At 37.3% G+C, this 16234-nt stretch overlaps 1 protein-coding gene and 1 long non-coding RNA gene across 2 annotated transcripts; both read left to right on the top strand.

Annotated features, from left to right (window-relative positions):
* Positions 1-2154: 2154 nt before the first annotated feature.
* LOC142537545 (uncharacterized) lies at positions 2155-4398 on the top strand. The gene is made up of 5 exons (XM_075643053.1): positions 2155-2170; positions 2286-2991; positions 3047-3578; positions 3709-3792; positions 3883-4398. Exons 1-5 carry the CDS (start codon positions 2155-2157, stop codon positions 4396-4398), a joined length of 1854 nt encoding a protein of 617 aa, XP_075499168.1.
* Positions 4399-5295: 897 nt separating this feature from the next.
* LOC142537403 (uncharacterized) lies at positions 5296-5759 on the top strand. Its single transcript, XR_012818547.1, has 3 exons — positions 5296-5402; positions 5478-5570; positions 5648-5759. It is a non-coding gene; the product is annotated as an uncharacterized LOC142537403 (long non-coding RNA).
* Positions 5760-16234: the final 10475 nt, after the last annotated feature.

Genomic DNA, 16234 nt, shown 5'->3' with positions numbered 1-16234 from the left:
CAGGTGAAATTTGGACTCAAATTGGGATACACTAGGCTTTTGCCAAAATTTGACTTCGCCAAATTTTGTCAATCCCAGCGGGATTATGAACCTGGCGGCTCTGATACCACTTAAATGTCACGCCCCAAGACCGAAGCGTCGGTGACATCCGACATTGTTTAACAATTTCTTGAAAACAATTAAGCCTCGTATCGAAATGCCAAAAACTAGTGTTTTTCATTAATTAAACATTGTCTTTACATTGACAATAGAAATAAAAATACATCAGAGTAGCAATTGCGGAAACTAAACAAAAGAGAAATAAAGTCTTGATTTCTTGTATACTGCTCGTCGACTACCATCCCTAGAAGGCTTCTTGTTCCTCCTCATTCAGTTGTTCTTCATTTTTATCTGAACTTTGTAAGGGGTGAGTGTTTTGGGAAACACTTAGCAAGTGGGGGTCGATCGATTCTAAAGATACATATAGAACTTAGTTTTCTTAAAACGTTCTTTTAACAGACTTTCAAAAATTAATAATCTTAACTTATCAGGACAGAGACAAATCGAATAAATGACAGAATTCATCAGATGATTCAGAACAATTCAGAAACCGATTAACTCAATTCAGAACTGAACATATCAGAAAAGACAAAACACTGTTACTCATCTCATTTCCATGGTCAAATTGTCCCCAATATGTTAGTCCTCTAAGGGGTGAGGCCAGAACCCGGTTTTATACCCACCGGTGGGGGCCAGACAGAAATGGTTTTATACCCACCATTGGGGGCCAAACAGAAATGGTTTTATACCCACCATTGGGGGCCAGACAGAATCACAATTCTCGTCACATTTCAAATTGAATCGTAACAGTGTAACCAAGATTTCAGAATTAAGAAACAGAACTTATCAGACAGAACTTATCAGAAGTTTCAGATATCAGAGTTTCAACGGATTCAGCGGAATCAAAGAATTTCGAAGTATAGAAGAAACACATAATCGATCGAAATTTTAAAAGAAGGATATCATGCTGTTTTCGAAAATTAGGACACACATTCATGCATGTCATAACTTATTTATACAAGATTTAAAAATACAAAAGAATATACATAACAAAAACCCACTTACCGTAATTTTGAAGGTAGGTTCGAAATTGCAAACTTTTGGCCCGAACTGGTCTCTCGAAAATTTGACAGTACTTTGACGGAACTTTTACAGATGACGTCTTTATTTAAGCAGCACTTCGACACCGTTCTTTAGCAGTTGAACCGCACGAGCAACACTTCCTTCTTGTTGAATTGGCCGAGAGGTTTTATGGTGGGGGAGAAAGAGCCGAATTTTAAGGCTTTTTGAGTGTGTTTTTCTATCAACCTTAATGTCCTATTTATAGGCGATTTTTGGTCCTTTCATTCTCCTCATGGCCGATTTCTTGGTCCTCAAGATTGGAGTAATGATGCTCATAATGTAGGTATAAAGTTTCATGCATGAAAATCCAAAATCCCATGCATTCTTCAAGTTCTAGATTAGTCATGAATGTGGCTCAAAATCTCATGCACTCCTTAAATGTCATCTTGATTTTCTAAAGGGTCATTTCCTGCATCATCAATATGTCCTAGCTCTTAGCTCCTCCCGCAGCTCCTTCATGGGTTAATGCGAAGGTCATTTCCTGCACATTTAATTTGTCCAAACTCTTGGCTCAACTTATAGCTCCCTTTTTGGTCTTGTTAGGACAAGCCTGGTTGAGCTTCTTTGAGCTGAAAGTTCGAGTCCTTGAGCTGGGGTTTTACTCTTCCAGTGATAATTCTTCAATGGATATGGTTGCTTGCAGTTTGGCCTCCCGTTGAGTCAGTCACCGTGCTTTGAAGCTACTTCCTCGAGTTAAATTTTCTGAAAATCTAAGTTAACATTCAAGTTTTATAGTTACGATGAAAGTTGTTAAGCTTAGTTTGAGTTAAATTCCAAGTTCGAATTTCTTACATGATTTGTTTCGGATCGGAAAATCCCAGGTTCTCACAGCAGCTGATGGCATTAATCCTTATAGCAACCTTAGTAGTCGGTAAAGTTGCTGGCCAATTATGTTGGTCACCTATAATCTGCATCCAAACATGTGTATGAAGAGAAAATTCATCAAGCTAACTATGTTCATTTCAGGGCCTTAACAGCCAGGAAACGATATAGATGTCTATCTTGATGTGTTAGTTGAAGATTTGCAATGATTGTGGGATGAGTTGATGGTGTCTATGATGCTTATCGAAGACAATTTTTCACTCTTAAAGCAGTCTTATTATGGACCATCAATGACTTTCCAGCCTATGATAACCTTAGTGGATGTACTACACATGGTTATTATGCATGTCCAGTATGCAAAGAAGATACTTGTGCAAAGCATTTGGAAAATGGGAAGAAAATGTCATTTGTTGGTCATAGACAATTACTACCACGGTTTCATCCATATCGGAGGCAAATGAAAGAGTTCGATGGTATGGAAGAACATGGAGAATCATCTACACCATTATCTGGGGTTGCTTTGTTTGACAAGCTTTCTGACATAAGGTGTGTTTTCGGAAATAAGATTAGTGTGAAAGGTAAAAAGAGAAAGAATGCAAAGGACAATAATTTGGAAGATAGTTATAAGGAAGAAAAAGATTATGGATCAACAGATTTTAGAAAATGTTGGAAGAAGAAATCAATTTTTTTCAATCTTCCTTATTGGAAACACCTGCATGTTAGGCATTGTCTCGATGTGATGCACATAGAGAAAAATGTATTCGAATCTCTCATTAATACTTTGATGAATGTTAAAGGAAAAACCAAGGAAAATGTGGCATCTAGTTTGGTCATGGTTCAAATGGGAGTTAGGCCTGAATTGGCACCTAAATTTCGTGAAAAAAGAACATATCTTCCTCCTACTGCATGCTCATTAACAAAAAAAGAAAAGTTACAAGTTTGTCAGTCGATAATGGATATAAAAGTCCCAGAAGGTTTCTCATCGAACCTGAAAAATCTTTTGTCCTTGTCTGAGTTGAAATTGATTGGCTTGAAATCTCATGATTGTCTTGTTCTAATGCAGGCATTTCCTGCCAATACTCATACGTGATGCGTTACCAAAACATGTTAGATATGCCATCATAAGATTATGCTTCTTCTTCAAAGATATTTGTTGCAAGGTGATAGATGTAGCCAAGTTAGATAAGCTACAATCTGACTTGGTTGTTACACTTTGCTTATTGGAGCAGTATTTCCACCCTTCTTTCTTCGATGTCATGCTTCACTTAACAGTTCATCTTGTTCGAGAAGTTCGATTATGTGGACCAGTGTACTTCCGATGGATGTACCCGTTTGAAAGATCCATGAAGGTGCTTAAGAGTTATGTAGGCAGTCGAAAACATCCTGAAGGTTGCATTGTTCAGAGATATTCAGCCGAAGAAGAAATTGAGTTTTGTTCGGAATACCTAAATGACCTTGATCCTATTGGGGTCCCTCAATCAAATCGCGATCCCAAATCAAACATTCCTGGCTTCTTAGCATGCAAAACACTAATTATAGTGCCACAAGTTGACCTTCAACAAGAACATTTGACTATGCTGGAAAATACAGAAGAAGTATCTCCCTAGATTATGTAAGTGTATTGCATTAATCTATAATTCTGCACCCATGTAATTGTCAATATTTAATATCCAACACAAACTGCTATATAAATATTTCCACAGTGAACATAAATATTTCCTGAAGTCAATGTTTTCGAAAAAAGAGAAAGATGAAAGGTGGATACAAGATGCTCACAATAAGAAGTTCATTGACTGGTTTCGTGCAAAGGTTAGGTGGATAAATCTGTTTTATGCATTTTGCGGTGAACAGTTTGTAGCTAGTATTTTAATCACCCTATTCTAATTGTATAAATGTAAGGTGGATGCTAAAATAGATAGCTGCAATGGTGGAACGACATCAACATTGACATGGCTGGCTCATGGTCCACGTGGGCAAGTCATTAAGTATAGTAATTACGTGATAAATGGAAATTTATACCAAACAAAGGAACGGGATGATGAGACAGTTTGCCAAAACAGTGGGGTTTCTCTAGTTGCTAGCACCATGCTTGTCTGTAGTGCCAAAGATAAGAATCCCTTGATGACTGATGTGACTTTCTATGGAGTGATTGAAGAAATATGGGAGTTGGACTATCATCAATTTCAAGTTCCTTTTTTCAAGTGTGTGTGGGTTGCAAATGACAAAGGAGTAATCAACAATGATGAATGTGGATTCACCTTGGTCAATATGAACAAAATAGGGCACAAGAATGACTCATTTGTCCTTAAAAGTCAAGTCAATCAAGTCTTTTATATTGATGACCCATTACAAAAAGGGTTGTCAATTGTACTCCCTGTGCTAAATCGATGTTACGAGGGAGATGATGACGGTTAGACTAGTATTCCTGATTCTCGACCAATTGATGATGTTGATACTCATTGTATTCCGTCTCATTTAGAACAGAAACTGAGGGTGGCTGGGAAACGAACAAGAAAAAATGATGCTTTTCACTTTTACGTCATGTTTTTTGTTATGCTATAAACATAACCTCATTGTTATTATTTATGTCATGTTTATTATTTATGTCAGGTTTCTACAAGTCATGTTTATTATTTATGTTATTATTGTTTCTGTTATTATTTATGTCATGTTTATACATGTCTTATTAGAATTATTGTTTATGTTATTTTAATGGTTAATGTTATTGTGTAGGTTTTAACATTGGTTTCATTCATGTAAATATGTAGAAAAAAGCTCAATGGATCGTAAAAAAAGGAATCAAATGCTACAGTTGAGATGATACAAGGAGTACATGATGATAAGATAAATGAAGTTACTAATGCAGAGCACCCTGTACTTACTGATGGAGAAGAACATCCTGTAGATGTGCAGAGGAACAAGCGAGGCCCTACGTTGATGGGTAAACTAATTGTTACTGCCAGATGGGGGAAAAAAGCAAAGATTGATTATGATGACATGGGGCGGCCAGCATACAATGCAAATGGAAGGTCTTTACAATCATACATTGGTTCTATTTCTAGAGCCATGGTGCCACTCAGTATAAAGTCATGGCCTGAAGTTCCAGAAAACATAAAACAAAAACTGTGGGAAGAGATCTCGGTAAGTACAAGCTTCAATTTGAATTTACAGTCATACTTGCACTTCTAACTAATCTGTTTTTGTTGCAGAATGTATTTGAACTAGAGCCACAAAGTGAGTATGCTGTGATGAATTCAACATCTCAGAAGTGGCGAGATTTCAAAAACAAATTGACTAGTAGATTTGTCTGGTCGAACAAAGATAATCCTGAAAAGTTGATTTCACCACCAAGTCAATATCAACTCCCAATAGCAGATTGGAAAGCATTTGTGGATGCGAGACTGGATCCATCATGGGAGGTACTTTAATAATTGATATGTTTCCTCACGAATTTATTAAATTCAATACTTAACTGAGCCAACATAATGATGTAGGTCACTCATGAAAAACAAAAACAACGGACCATGCATTGTAAATATCACCACAGAATGTCTCGCAAGGGTTACATCGGCTTGGAGGCTGAACTGGTAAGAAACAGAGCAATATATTTGTAATTTTTAGCTTGTTCTTCATGTTATTAAACATATGAATTTTGAAATTGTAGCGGAACAAAAACTTGGTTGCCGAAGATGAGGAAGTTGATAGATCTGTGCTTTGGCGTAAAGCTCGAGAAGACAAATCTGGCAACATAACATGTTCGGAGACATCGGAAGTAGCTGAAAAAATTGTAAATGTTTAGTTTTATTCAATTGCCATATTGCCTAGATAAATAACACTGTAGTTTGTGAATTGATTTGTCATGTCTTCAATTGTAGGATGAATTGTTGGAAAAAAAAGGCAAAAAAGAGTTCAAATCTTCTGGAATGAATGACGTGTTAACCGCTGCCTTAGGAAGCCAAGAACACTATGGAAGGGTTCGAGGTGTGGAAGGTTTCGTAAAACCACAAGTATACTTTAAAACTCCAGGAAAAAAGAGAGAAACAATCTCAAAAGCTGTGATTGAAAATGTAAAAGCACAATCAGAGGAGACTAAAAGTTTGAAAGCTGAATTGGAGAAGCTGAGGTCTCAACTTGCTGTTGTGATTCCATTAATCAATGATCGATCTTCTAAGACTGTAGCATCAAACAAGTTCTCAGGAGTGAAAGACTCAAAATTGTCAGATGATGTGGAAGAACTTTATGATTGCGGCACTTCAAATATGAAGGTTGTATGTCTCTGGATTTAATGTCAATTAAATTATATTCACCTCCATATAAAAATATATCATGTCTTTTTATTCTTGAAAGGGGAAAAAATGTCACCTGGCTGTAAAAGAACGCGAAAACGTGGTGGCTTATGGCACAATAATATCAGAAGGAGGTCCAAATGTTATGATTCACCATGTTCCACTTGGGGAAGAGAACTTCAAGGTATCTATGGATGTTGTCTTAGATGAAAAAGCACAGCTTCCGATCCCAATTAAGTTTGGACCAACAATCATCAATGATGCTGTTGGAGTCATTGTTGGTTGGCCTAAAGAGTTGGTTATTTTTCCAACAACAAAGGTACTTTAGGTTTTCATTTGACTTTGTGTTTGAAATTGTCATATATGTTGCTCGAACAATGTTTTATTTTAAAATACTTGTATGAATAATATTTTAAATTGTAGAGGAAGGGGAAGCCTCAATCATTTGCGCTTGCGGATGTTCCTGGTCAGCACGACAAGTTCAAAGAAATTGAAAAAACATTACCCATGTAATGCAAGTATATCTACTCTCATGTTGTTAGATTGCTGAATGAATCGGATACCATATACATTGAGTTTGAGGACGCTATGTTTGGACATCCTAAAAGCATACAGTTGCTAAGAGAAGATATCTTACACTTTATGAAGATGAGGGAGATAGGTGCCAGACAAATTTTAGTTTACATGGGGTATATATAATGTCTAACTTACAATATTTGTGCATTTATATAATATTTTTTGTGGTACTTGTTCATATTTTGAAAATTTTCTAAACGATATATGCAATATCCAAGCTTGGTGAACGGTACGGTTTAAGATTTCTTATGTTTATGGACTATTTGGTTAAGTTTAATTATAGTTTAGATGTTAAGAATTTGGATTTATGATTTATAGTATTGTTGATTATAGATGGTGTGTAGTCATAGTGTAGCGTCGTTACTATTAAATTCATGATAATTTGTATGTTGAGCCAATTGGTATGAGGCTAATTGTAGTGGTTAGATAAGACATAGAGGTGTAACTTTCATGTTGTAACTGTTGCCAAAATATGAGAAGAAGCGACGTTGCGATTCGATTTTTGTTGCAAAGAGTATAGTGTTGGCTACAGAGGAGAGTGCACCCGCGGTCCATTATGTAGTGCACCCGCGGTGTTTGGGCAGAACCTCCAGCGCACCCGCGGTAGGAAAAGCAGCGCACCTGCGGTCGTTTTCTTCGGATTTTTTAATTGGTACAGTATGTGTAGCGCACCCGCGGTCCAAGGGCTAGCGGACCCGCGGTCGGTAAATAGTAAAGTCGTGTTTTGGAGTTTTAAGTGATATAATACAAGAGTTGGCTCATTTTTCCTCATTCTTTCCTTACATTTCTCGATTTTTCAGCTCAAGGAGACCTAGGGTTCTCAATTTCTTTCATTTGTTCCTTTGATTCAGGCATCTTGTTGGGTATTTGAAGTAAGAACAAGATCATTTTGGGTTCAAGGAGCTAAGGTAATCTTGTGGCTTTAGTTTTTTTCTTGGATTATGGTGTTGGGGGTAACCATGAAATGTTTGATTGTGTTGGTTTTATGGGTTTTATGGGTTTAATGGTATGGATTTGTGATTATTAAGTTGTTGATGATTCAATTCATGGTTTATTGTTGTAAGATTTGTACCAAGAGATTAAAATCAAGGTTTCCATTGGTGTAAGTGGAATTATTTTCTTGTGCTTCATTAATTATATTTATTGAATTTCAATGGTTTTAATATGGTATTCCCTTCCATTTGATTCATGTTATGTATGGATACACTTCGTTGTATATTAGAGGCTTTTATATGTCTCAATTATATTAAAGGGAATGAAAGAGAAAGAGTCTTCAAAGTGTTTGATTTAATGCCAAAGAGAGAGTTTTATTGGATTGATAAAGAGATAGTCAGAGATAGCATGCAATTAGTTGATCAACGACCATAGGCTTATATCCCAACAGAGTAATCGATTTATATCGATGGGATATAGGTACAGAGACAGAGATACTATTGAAATATCAATCCACCAGAGAATAGAGAAAATACCATCGTTATGTTCATGTTCTACTATATCATTCATGTTTAAGAGTTAGATGGTATTTAATGATTTCAAAGTCATGTTTTACAGCGTATGATATGTACAGATTGTTATGTAAGAGTTTCACTTGCTGAGTTTTATACTCATTTCAGTTATTCATGTGATGCAGATAAGAGTGACGAGCCAGGATGTTGATTGGAACCGAGGTCATATGCATACAAAGATGGAAGGAAGAAGATATTTTGCTAGCATTTTGGCATGATCAAAAATGATATTTTGTATTTTGATGCAACTCTTGATTGATCATGTATATACTTTTGATTGTAAATATTTTATGTCAAGAAAATTTTAAATCCTTCTTCCCTCTAAGTAAATTTTTAATATTCCGCTGTGTTATTTTATAAAATCAGTCGAGGGCGTTACATTTAGTGGTATTAGAGCAAAGTTCTTCGGGCCGATGCATATGACTTCGTCTACTTTCAACTGTCCGGGTATGTCTTCTTCTACATCTATTTATTGTTATTGGTTGATAAGTATTATGTGAGAACATTGTAGGATTTAATGCCTCCTAAGAGAAAATCTTCAGAGGGTGAGGATAGCTCCTCATCGAGAGTTGTCGACGAGTTCAGAAAATTATTGAAAGAGCAAGCCAAGGTTCACAGTGAACAGATTCAGCAGTTGCTCTGTTTGCAAGGTTCAAGTCAAGGTAGAGGCCAAGGGAGAGGCCAAGTTGTTCAAGCAGTTGGGACTGATGGGATCTTTACTGCTTTTAAGAGGATGGATCCGCCTGAGTTTGCAGGAAGCACTGATACATTGGTGGCTGTAGAGTGGATTAAAGTACTTGAGGCGATATTTGATCATCTCAAGTATGAAGACAAGGACAGAGTTGGTTGTGCAGTATTCATGCTATTCAAAGCTGCACGTATTTGGTGGAATGCTACCAAGGTAAGTGTTGAAGTTCCGGCATTGAAGTGGCAAGATTTCACGGATCTTTTCTACGACAAGTATTTTCCGGATGCACTTCAAGCTCGGAAGGTGACTGAGTTTTCAGAGCTTCGACAAGGAAGTATGAATGTTGACGAGTACATTTTGAAGTTTGAGGAGGGATGTTTGTTTGCCCCATATATTGTCTCGAATGACAAAGATAATGGTGCTCATTTCATTAGAGGACTTCGAGCAGAGATCAGGAGGGACATCAATATGTCTAAGGCGGTGACATTTAAAGAGATTGTGGCTAAAGCATTGTTAGCCGAGCAAGATGAGAAGGCTATTGCTAGAGAGAGACAGGCAAGGCAACAGGCTATTGTTCAAAGAGGTCAAGGTTCGAGCCAAAGAGGGAAAGGAAGTTTCAGGGGGAAAGACAAGATAGAGCCGAGTTCTAAAGCACCGACAGTTACACTTGATCCAGAGAAGCTGTTGTATCCCAAGTGCAGTAGGCATCATAGGGGTGAGTGCAGGTTTGGTACTCATACGTGCTACCGGTGTGGTACTGCAGGCCATATCGCCAAGGATTGTCCGAGAGGATCGAGTAAAGAGAAGGTGCAGGGTCGCATCTTCACCATGACGAAGGAAGGTATTAATCCTGATTTGTATGTTGATCTCTAGTACTATCTTAATTTTAGGCAGAGTAGCTACGACATTGATTGATACAGGTGCTACTCATTCTTTTATGTTTGAGCTTTTTTTGAGATCTTTGGGTTTAGTTCCTTCTGTTCTTCCCCTCTAGTTTAATGTTGTATTGCTTTCTGGGTATATGTTGTGCCCGACGTCTATTTTCTATGTGTGTTCTGTTCAAATTGATGAGCGAGTGGTTTATGCCGATTTGACTGTTATTCTGATGGTTGCGTTTGATATTATACTTGGCATGGATTTGCTATCAACTTATCGTGCGGTGATTGATTACGTTGCCAAGACTGTGAAATTTGCAGATGATGGAAATAAGGAAGGTATGCTCGCTAGTGCAGGTACTTTGTTGGTCCTTCCTTTTATTTCATGTCTTGAGGCTAAGAAGTTGTTGTTTAGAGGTTGTGATGGGTTTTTGACTTCGATTGTGGATATGGATAGAATTGTAAATTTGAATATTGATGATATTAATGTTGTGAGAGAGTTCCCTGATGTTTTTGAGGATGATGTGCCGGATTTACCGCCGGACAGAGATGTAGAGTTTGTGATTGATCTAGTTCCGGGTACGGTTCCTATTTCTAAGGCTCCGTACAGAATGGCCCCGACAGAGATGAAAGAATTGAATACGCAGTTGCAGGATCTATTGGATAAAGGTTTCATACGGCCGAGTTCTTCGCCTTGGGGAGCTCCGGTTCTTTTCTTCAAGAAGAAAGACGGGTCTTTGCGGCTGTGCATTGATTATAGGGAAATCAACAAAGTGACGATTAAGAATAAATATCCGTTGCCAAGAAATAGACGATCTTTTTGATCAACTGCAGGGAGCTACAGTGTTTTCGAAGATTGATCTGCGATCTGGCTATTACTAGTTGAAAGTTAGGGTATCCGATATCCCTAAGACGAATTTCCGGAACATGTATGGTCATTACGAATTTCTTGTAATGTCGTTCGGTTTGACTAATGCTCCTTCAGTCTTCATGGATCTTATGAACCGAGTGTTCAAGCCGTATTTGGATAACTTTGTCATTGTTTTCATCGATGATATAATGATTTATTCCAAGACCAGAGAGCTTCACGCAGAACACCTTAGAGTTGTTCTTCAGTTGTTGAGAGAGAAAAGGCTGTTTGCTAAGTTGAAGAAATGTGAGTTCTGGTTGGAGCAGCAGATTTCTTTCTTAGGCCATGTTGTCTCGAAGGATGGTTTATCTGTTGATCGAGCAAAAATAGAGGCAATACAAAAGTGGCCTATCCCTACCACTATATCCGAGGTACGCAGTTTTCTTGGTTTGGCGGGTTATTATCGTCGTTTTATTTCATATTTTTTCAAAATTGCCCTGCCGTTAACCAATCTGATGAGGAAGACTGTGAAGTTTGAGTGGTCCAATGAATGCCAAAATGGATTCCAAGAGTTGAAAGATAGGTTGACGACAGCTCCGGTACTTGCATTGCCTAGTGGTACAGAAGACTTTGTTGTTTATACCGATGCGTGGAAGAATGGCCTCGGTGCAGTGCTGATGCTACGTGGAAAGGTTATAGCTTATGCTTCTCGTCAGTTGAAAGATTACGAGAAAAATTATCATACGCATGATCTGGAACTGACAGCTGTGGTATTCGCCCTGAAAATCTAGAGACACTATTTATATGGCGAAAAGTGTGAAATTTTCACGGACCACAAAATTTTAAGGTATTTGTTTTCCCAGAAATAACTCAATATGCGACAGAGACGGTGGTTAGAGCTTGTCAAAGATTATGATGTGACGATTAGTTACCACCCTAGGATGGCGAATGTTGTAGCGGATGCATTGAGTCGTAAGTCGAGTTCATCTTTGAGTTCTATGATCCAGAAACCGTTGTTGTTAGACCTGCAACGAGAAGAGATAATTTTGGTAGTACCAGGAACTATTGATCGTTTTTCAGCGTTGGTCATTCAGGCTACATTGACGGACGAAATCCGTAGAGAGCAGGACAATGATGTACAGTTGACAGAGATGAGAGCCAGAGCAGAAGAGTGAGGTAATTCAGAGTTTGGGATGAATAAAGAAGGTTTGATGACATTCAAAGGCCATATATGTATTCCTACTGGTGATGATATTCGGCGAGACGTCTTGACAGAGGCACATACCGCGCCATACTTGATACATCCAGGTGGTACCAAGATGTATCAGGATCTTTGTAGACTCTATTGGTCGCCAGGTATGAAGAAGGATATTGCCATGTTTATTTCCTAGTGTTTAACTTGTCAGAAGGTGAAAATCGAGCACCAGAAACCAGCTGGGACATTGCATTCATTGCCGATTCCTCAATGGAAATGGGAGCACATTACAATGGACTTCGTGATTGGTCTTCCTAGAACGCAGAAAGGTTATAACTCTATTTGGGTTATTGTTGATCGGTTGACCAAGTCAGCGCATTTTCTCTTAGTCAAGACAACGTATTCAATGAACCAGTATTCCGAAGAGTACATAGCAGAGATTGTCAGACTTCATGATGTTCCTGTGTCTGATCGTGACCCTAGATTTACTTCAGAGTTTTGGAAAAGTTTACATAGAGCCTTGGGTACACGGTTAGCATTCAGTACAGCATATCATCCCCAGAGCGACGGTCAATCAGAGAGAGTTATTCAAATTTTAGAGGATATGCTCAGATCTTGTAATATCGACTATCCTAGTAGTTGGGATTCCAAATTGCCTCTGGTTGAGTTCACGTACAATAACAGTTAGCAAGCAACGATTGGCATGGAACCGTATAAAGCACTGTATGGCAGAAAATGTAGATCCCCCTTTTATTGGGACGAGATTGGTGATAGAAACATGTTGGGTCCAGAGTTGGTCCAACAGACAGCTGATGTTGTTTCTGTTATTCGAGAGAGGATGAAGACAGCACGGTCAAGACAGAAGAATTATGCTGATGTACGGCGAAGGCCCTTGCAGTTTGAGGTTAGCAATCACATGTTCTTGAAGATTGCACCTCTTAAAGGTGTGATGCGGTTTGGCAAAAAGGAAAGTTGAGTCCAAGGTTTATTGGCCCATTTGAGATTTTGGATATAGTTGGTGATCGAGCTTACAGGTTAGCCTTACCACCAGATCTTGATAGAGTTCACAACATGTCTCATGCTCAGGAAGTATATTGCGAATTCTTCCCATGTTCTTCGTCACGAGCCATTGGATTTGACGCCGAATTTGACGTACCAAGAGATTCCAGTCCAGATTCTGGATCGCAAAGTTAAAGTATTGAGAAACAAAGAGATCGGCATTGTTAAAGTCCTTTGGAGGAATCAATTGATTGAAGAAGCCACGTGGGAACCAGAGGATGAGATGAAAGGAAAGTATCCTGAGTTGTTTGCGCAGTGACATCAATTTCGGGGATGAAATTCCTTTAAGGAGGGGAGATTGTAATATCCAAGCTTGGTGAATGGTACGATTTAAGATTTCTTATGTTTATGGACTATTTGGTTAAGTTTAAGTATAGTTTAGATGTTAAGAATTTGGATTTTTTATTTATAGTATTGTTGATTATTGATGGTGTGTAGTCATAGTGTAGCGTCATTACGATTAAATTCATGATAATTTGTATGTTGAGCCAATTGGTATGAGGCCAATTGTAGTGGTTAGATAAGACATAGAGGTGTAACTTTCATGTTGAAACATTTGCCAAAATATGAGGGGAAGGGACGTTACGATTCAATTTTTGTTGCAAAGAGTATATTGTTGGCTACAGAGGAGAGTGCACCCGCGGTCCATTATGCAGTGTACCCGCGATGTTTGGGCAGAACCTCTAGCGCACCCGTGGTAGGAAGAGCAGCGCACCTGCGGTCGTTTTCTTCGGATTTTTGGATGTGGTACAGCATGTGTAGTGCACCCGCGGTCCAAGGGCTAGCGCACCCGCGGTCGATGAATAGTAAAGTCATGTTTTGGAGTTTTAATTGATATAATACAAGAGGTAGCTCATTTTTCCTCATTTTTTCCTTACACTTCTCGATTTTTCAGCTCAAGGAGACCTAGGGTTCTCAATTTCTTTCATTTGTTCCTTTGATTCAAGCATCTTGTTGGGTATTTGAAGTAAGAACAAGATCATTTTGGGTTCAAGGAGCTAAGGTAATCTTGTGGCTTTAGTTATTTCTTGGATTATGGTGTTGGGGGAAATCATGGAATATTTGATTGTGTTGGTTTTATGGGTTTTATGGTATGGGTTTGTGATTATTAAGTTGTTCATGATTCAATTCATGGTTTATTGTTGTAGGATTTGTACCAAGAGATTAGAATCAAGGTTTCCATTGGTTGTAAGTGGAGTTCTTTTCTTGTGCTCACATGAATTATATGTATTGTATTTCAATGGTTTTAATATGGTATTCCCTTCCATTTGATTCATATTATGTATGGATACACTTTGTTGTATATTAAAGGCTTTTATATGTCTCAATTGTATAAAAGGGAATGAAAGAGAAAGAGTCTTCAAAGTGTTAGATTTAATGCCAAAGAGAGAGTTCAAATGATTTATTGGATTGATAAAGAGATAGTCAGAGATTGCATGCAATTAGTTGATCAACGACCATAGACTTATATCCCAACAGAGTAATCGATTTATATCGATGGGATATAGGTACAGAGACAGAGATACTATTGAAATATCAATCCACCAGATAAAAGAGAAAATACCATCGTTATGTTCATGTTCTACTATATCATTCATGTTTAAGAGTTAGATGGTATTTAATGATTTCAAAGTCATGTTTTATAGAGTATGATATGTACAGATTGTTATGTAAGAGTTTCACTTGCTGAGTTTTATACTCATTTCAATTATTCATGTGATGTAGATAAGAGTAACGACCAAAGACGTTGATTGGAGCCGAGGTCATATGCATACAAAGATGGAATGAAGAAGATATTTTGCTAGCATTTTGACATGATAAAAAATGATATTTTGTATTTTGATACAATTTTTGATTGATCATGTATATACTTTTGATTGTAAATATTTTATGTCAAGAAAATTTTAAATCTTTCTTCCCTCTAAGTAAAATTTTAATATCCCGCTGTGTTATTTTATAAAATCATTCGAGGGCGTTACAATATATTTGTGCATCTATATCTTGTAGTCACCTCTACAAATATTTGAAGGAAAAAGATAAGGCTGATTATTTTTTGTTTGTTGATCCCGATAATATAGCTACATGCTCGATTGGCACAAATGGCCGTACTTATCACAACATATTGCTGACCAGTTGGAAGCAGTGTGTAGAGATAGCATCTGCCTCATCCCATACAACACTGGGTAAGATTTTAGTTATTTATAGATTTCTAGTTCATGATAGTCAATGTTGTAATTTCATTTTTTCAGGTACCATTGGATATTGACTATCGTCAACGAAGATAAGAATATGATATATTTATTGGATTCTACGTCTAACAGGAACCGAGATGATAAATGGAAAACTATTGTGACAAAGTAGGTAGTAGCTTATGTTGATTTTGAATACATTAACTTATAAATATGCAATAAAATAACTTCTTACCTTTCAAAATATATTGGGGTGAAGATGTACAATGCCTCTTAGGGTATTTCTAAAGGGCCAGGTTTTAAAATATTGACGGTATGTATTGTACTTATTTATGAATACATGAATTGATAGTGGTTATTAATTAGATTGTGATTGTTGCATTAACTTTTCAATTCATTTATAGGGTAATATAAAACAAAGTGGTTCTGTTGAATGTGGATAATGTGTGATGAGGTACATGAAAGAGATAGTCGATTGCGATGATCCACAATTAGGGAAGATGGTGAGTTTCTTCTTGGGATAAATTTGTTGATTGATTGAGATGAATTGTTGCCATTAAGATATATTTTATTGTTGAGATAATGTGATGCCATTGGGATATATTTTATTGTTGAGATAATGTGTTGCCATTGGGATATATTTTATTGTTGATATAATTGCTTGAGATGAATTGTTGTCATTGTGATGTATTTTATATTAATGATATTTTAGCTGAACACACTAACTTGTTTGCCTTTGGATTCTGCAGAATTTATATAAGTGAAATATGGATTTTGTATTCAGATTTTAGCAGTACCGTAGCTGCTAAAATTCAGATTTTGTATGTTGGATTCTGCAGTGTGAATAACCACTGATATTAGTGCATAACCACTTATGTTAGCCGAGTCAGAAACCATAGGCTCTTCAATGAAAAGTTTCATGAATTGGTAGCCGATTCAGAAAACATATCATCTGGAATAACCACTGATATTAGTGAATTGGGTCTAGAAATTGAAAAGTTTCATGAATTGGTAACTTTTGAAAACTA

This window comes from Primulina tabacum, chromosome 2 (assembly GCF_025594145.1).
Source record: "Primulina tabacum isolate GXHZ01 chromosome 2, ASM2559414v2, whole genome shotgun sequence".
In the NCBI taxonomy this organism is placed as follows: Eukaryota; Viridiplantae; Streptophyta; class Magnoliopsida; order Lamiales; family Gesneriaceae; genus Primulina; species Primulina tabacum.
Note: the sequence above shows the minus strand (reverse complement) of the source record. Positions and strands in the feature narration are given on the sequence as shown.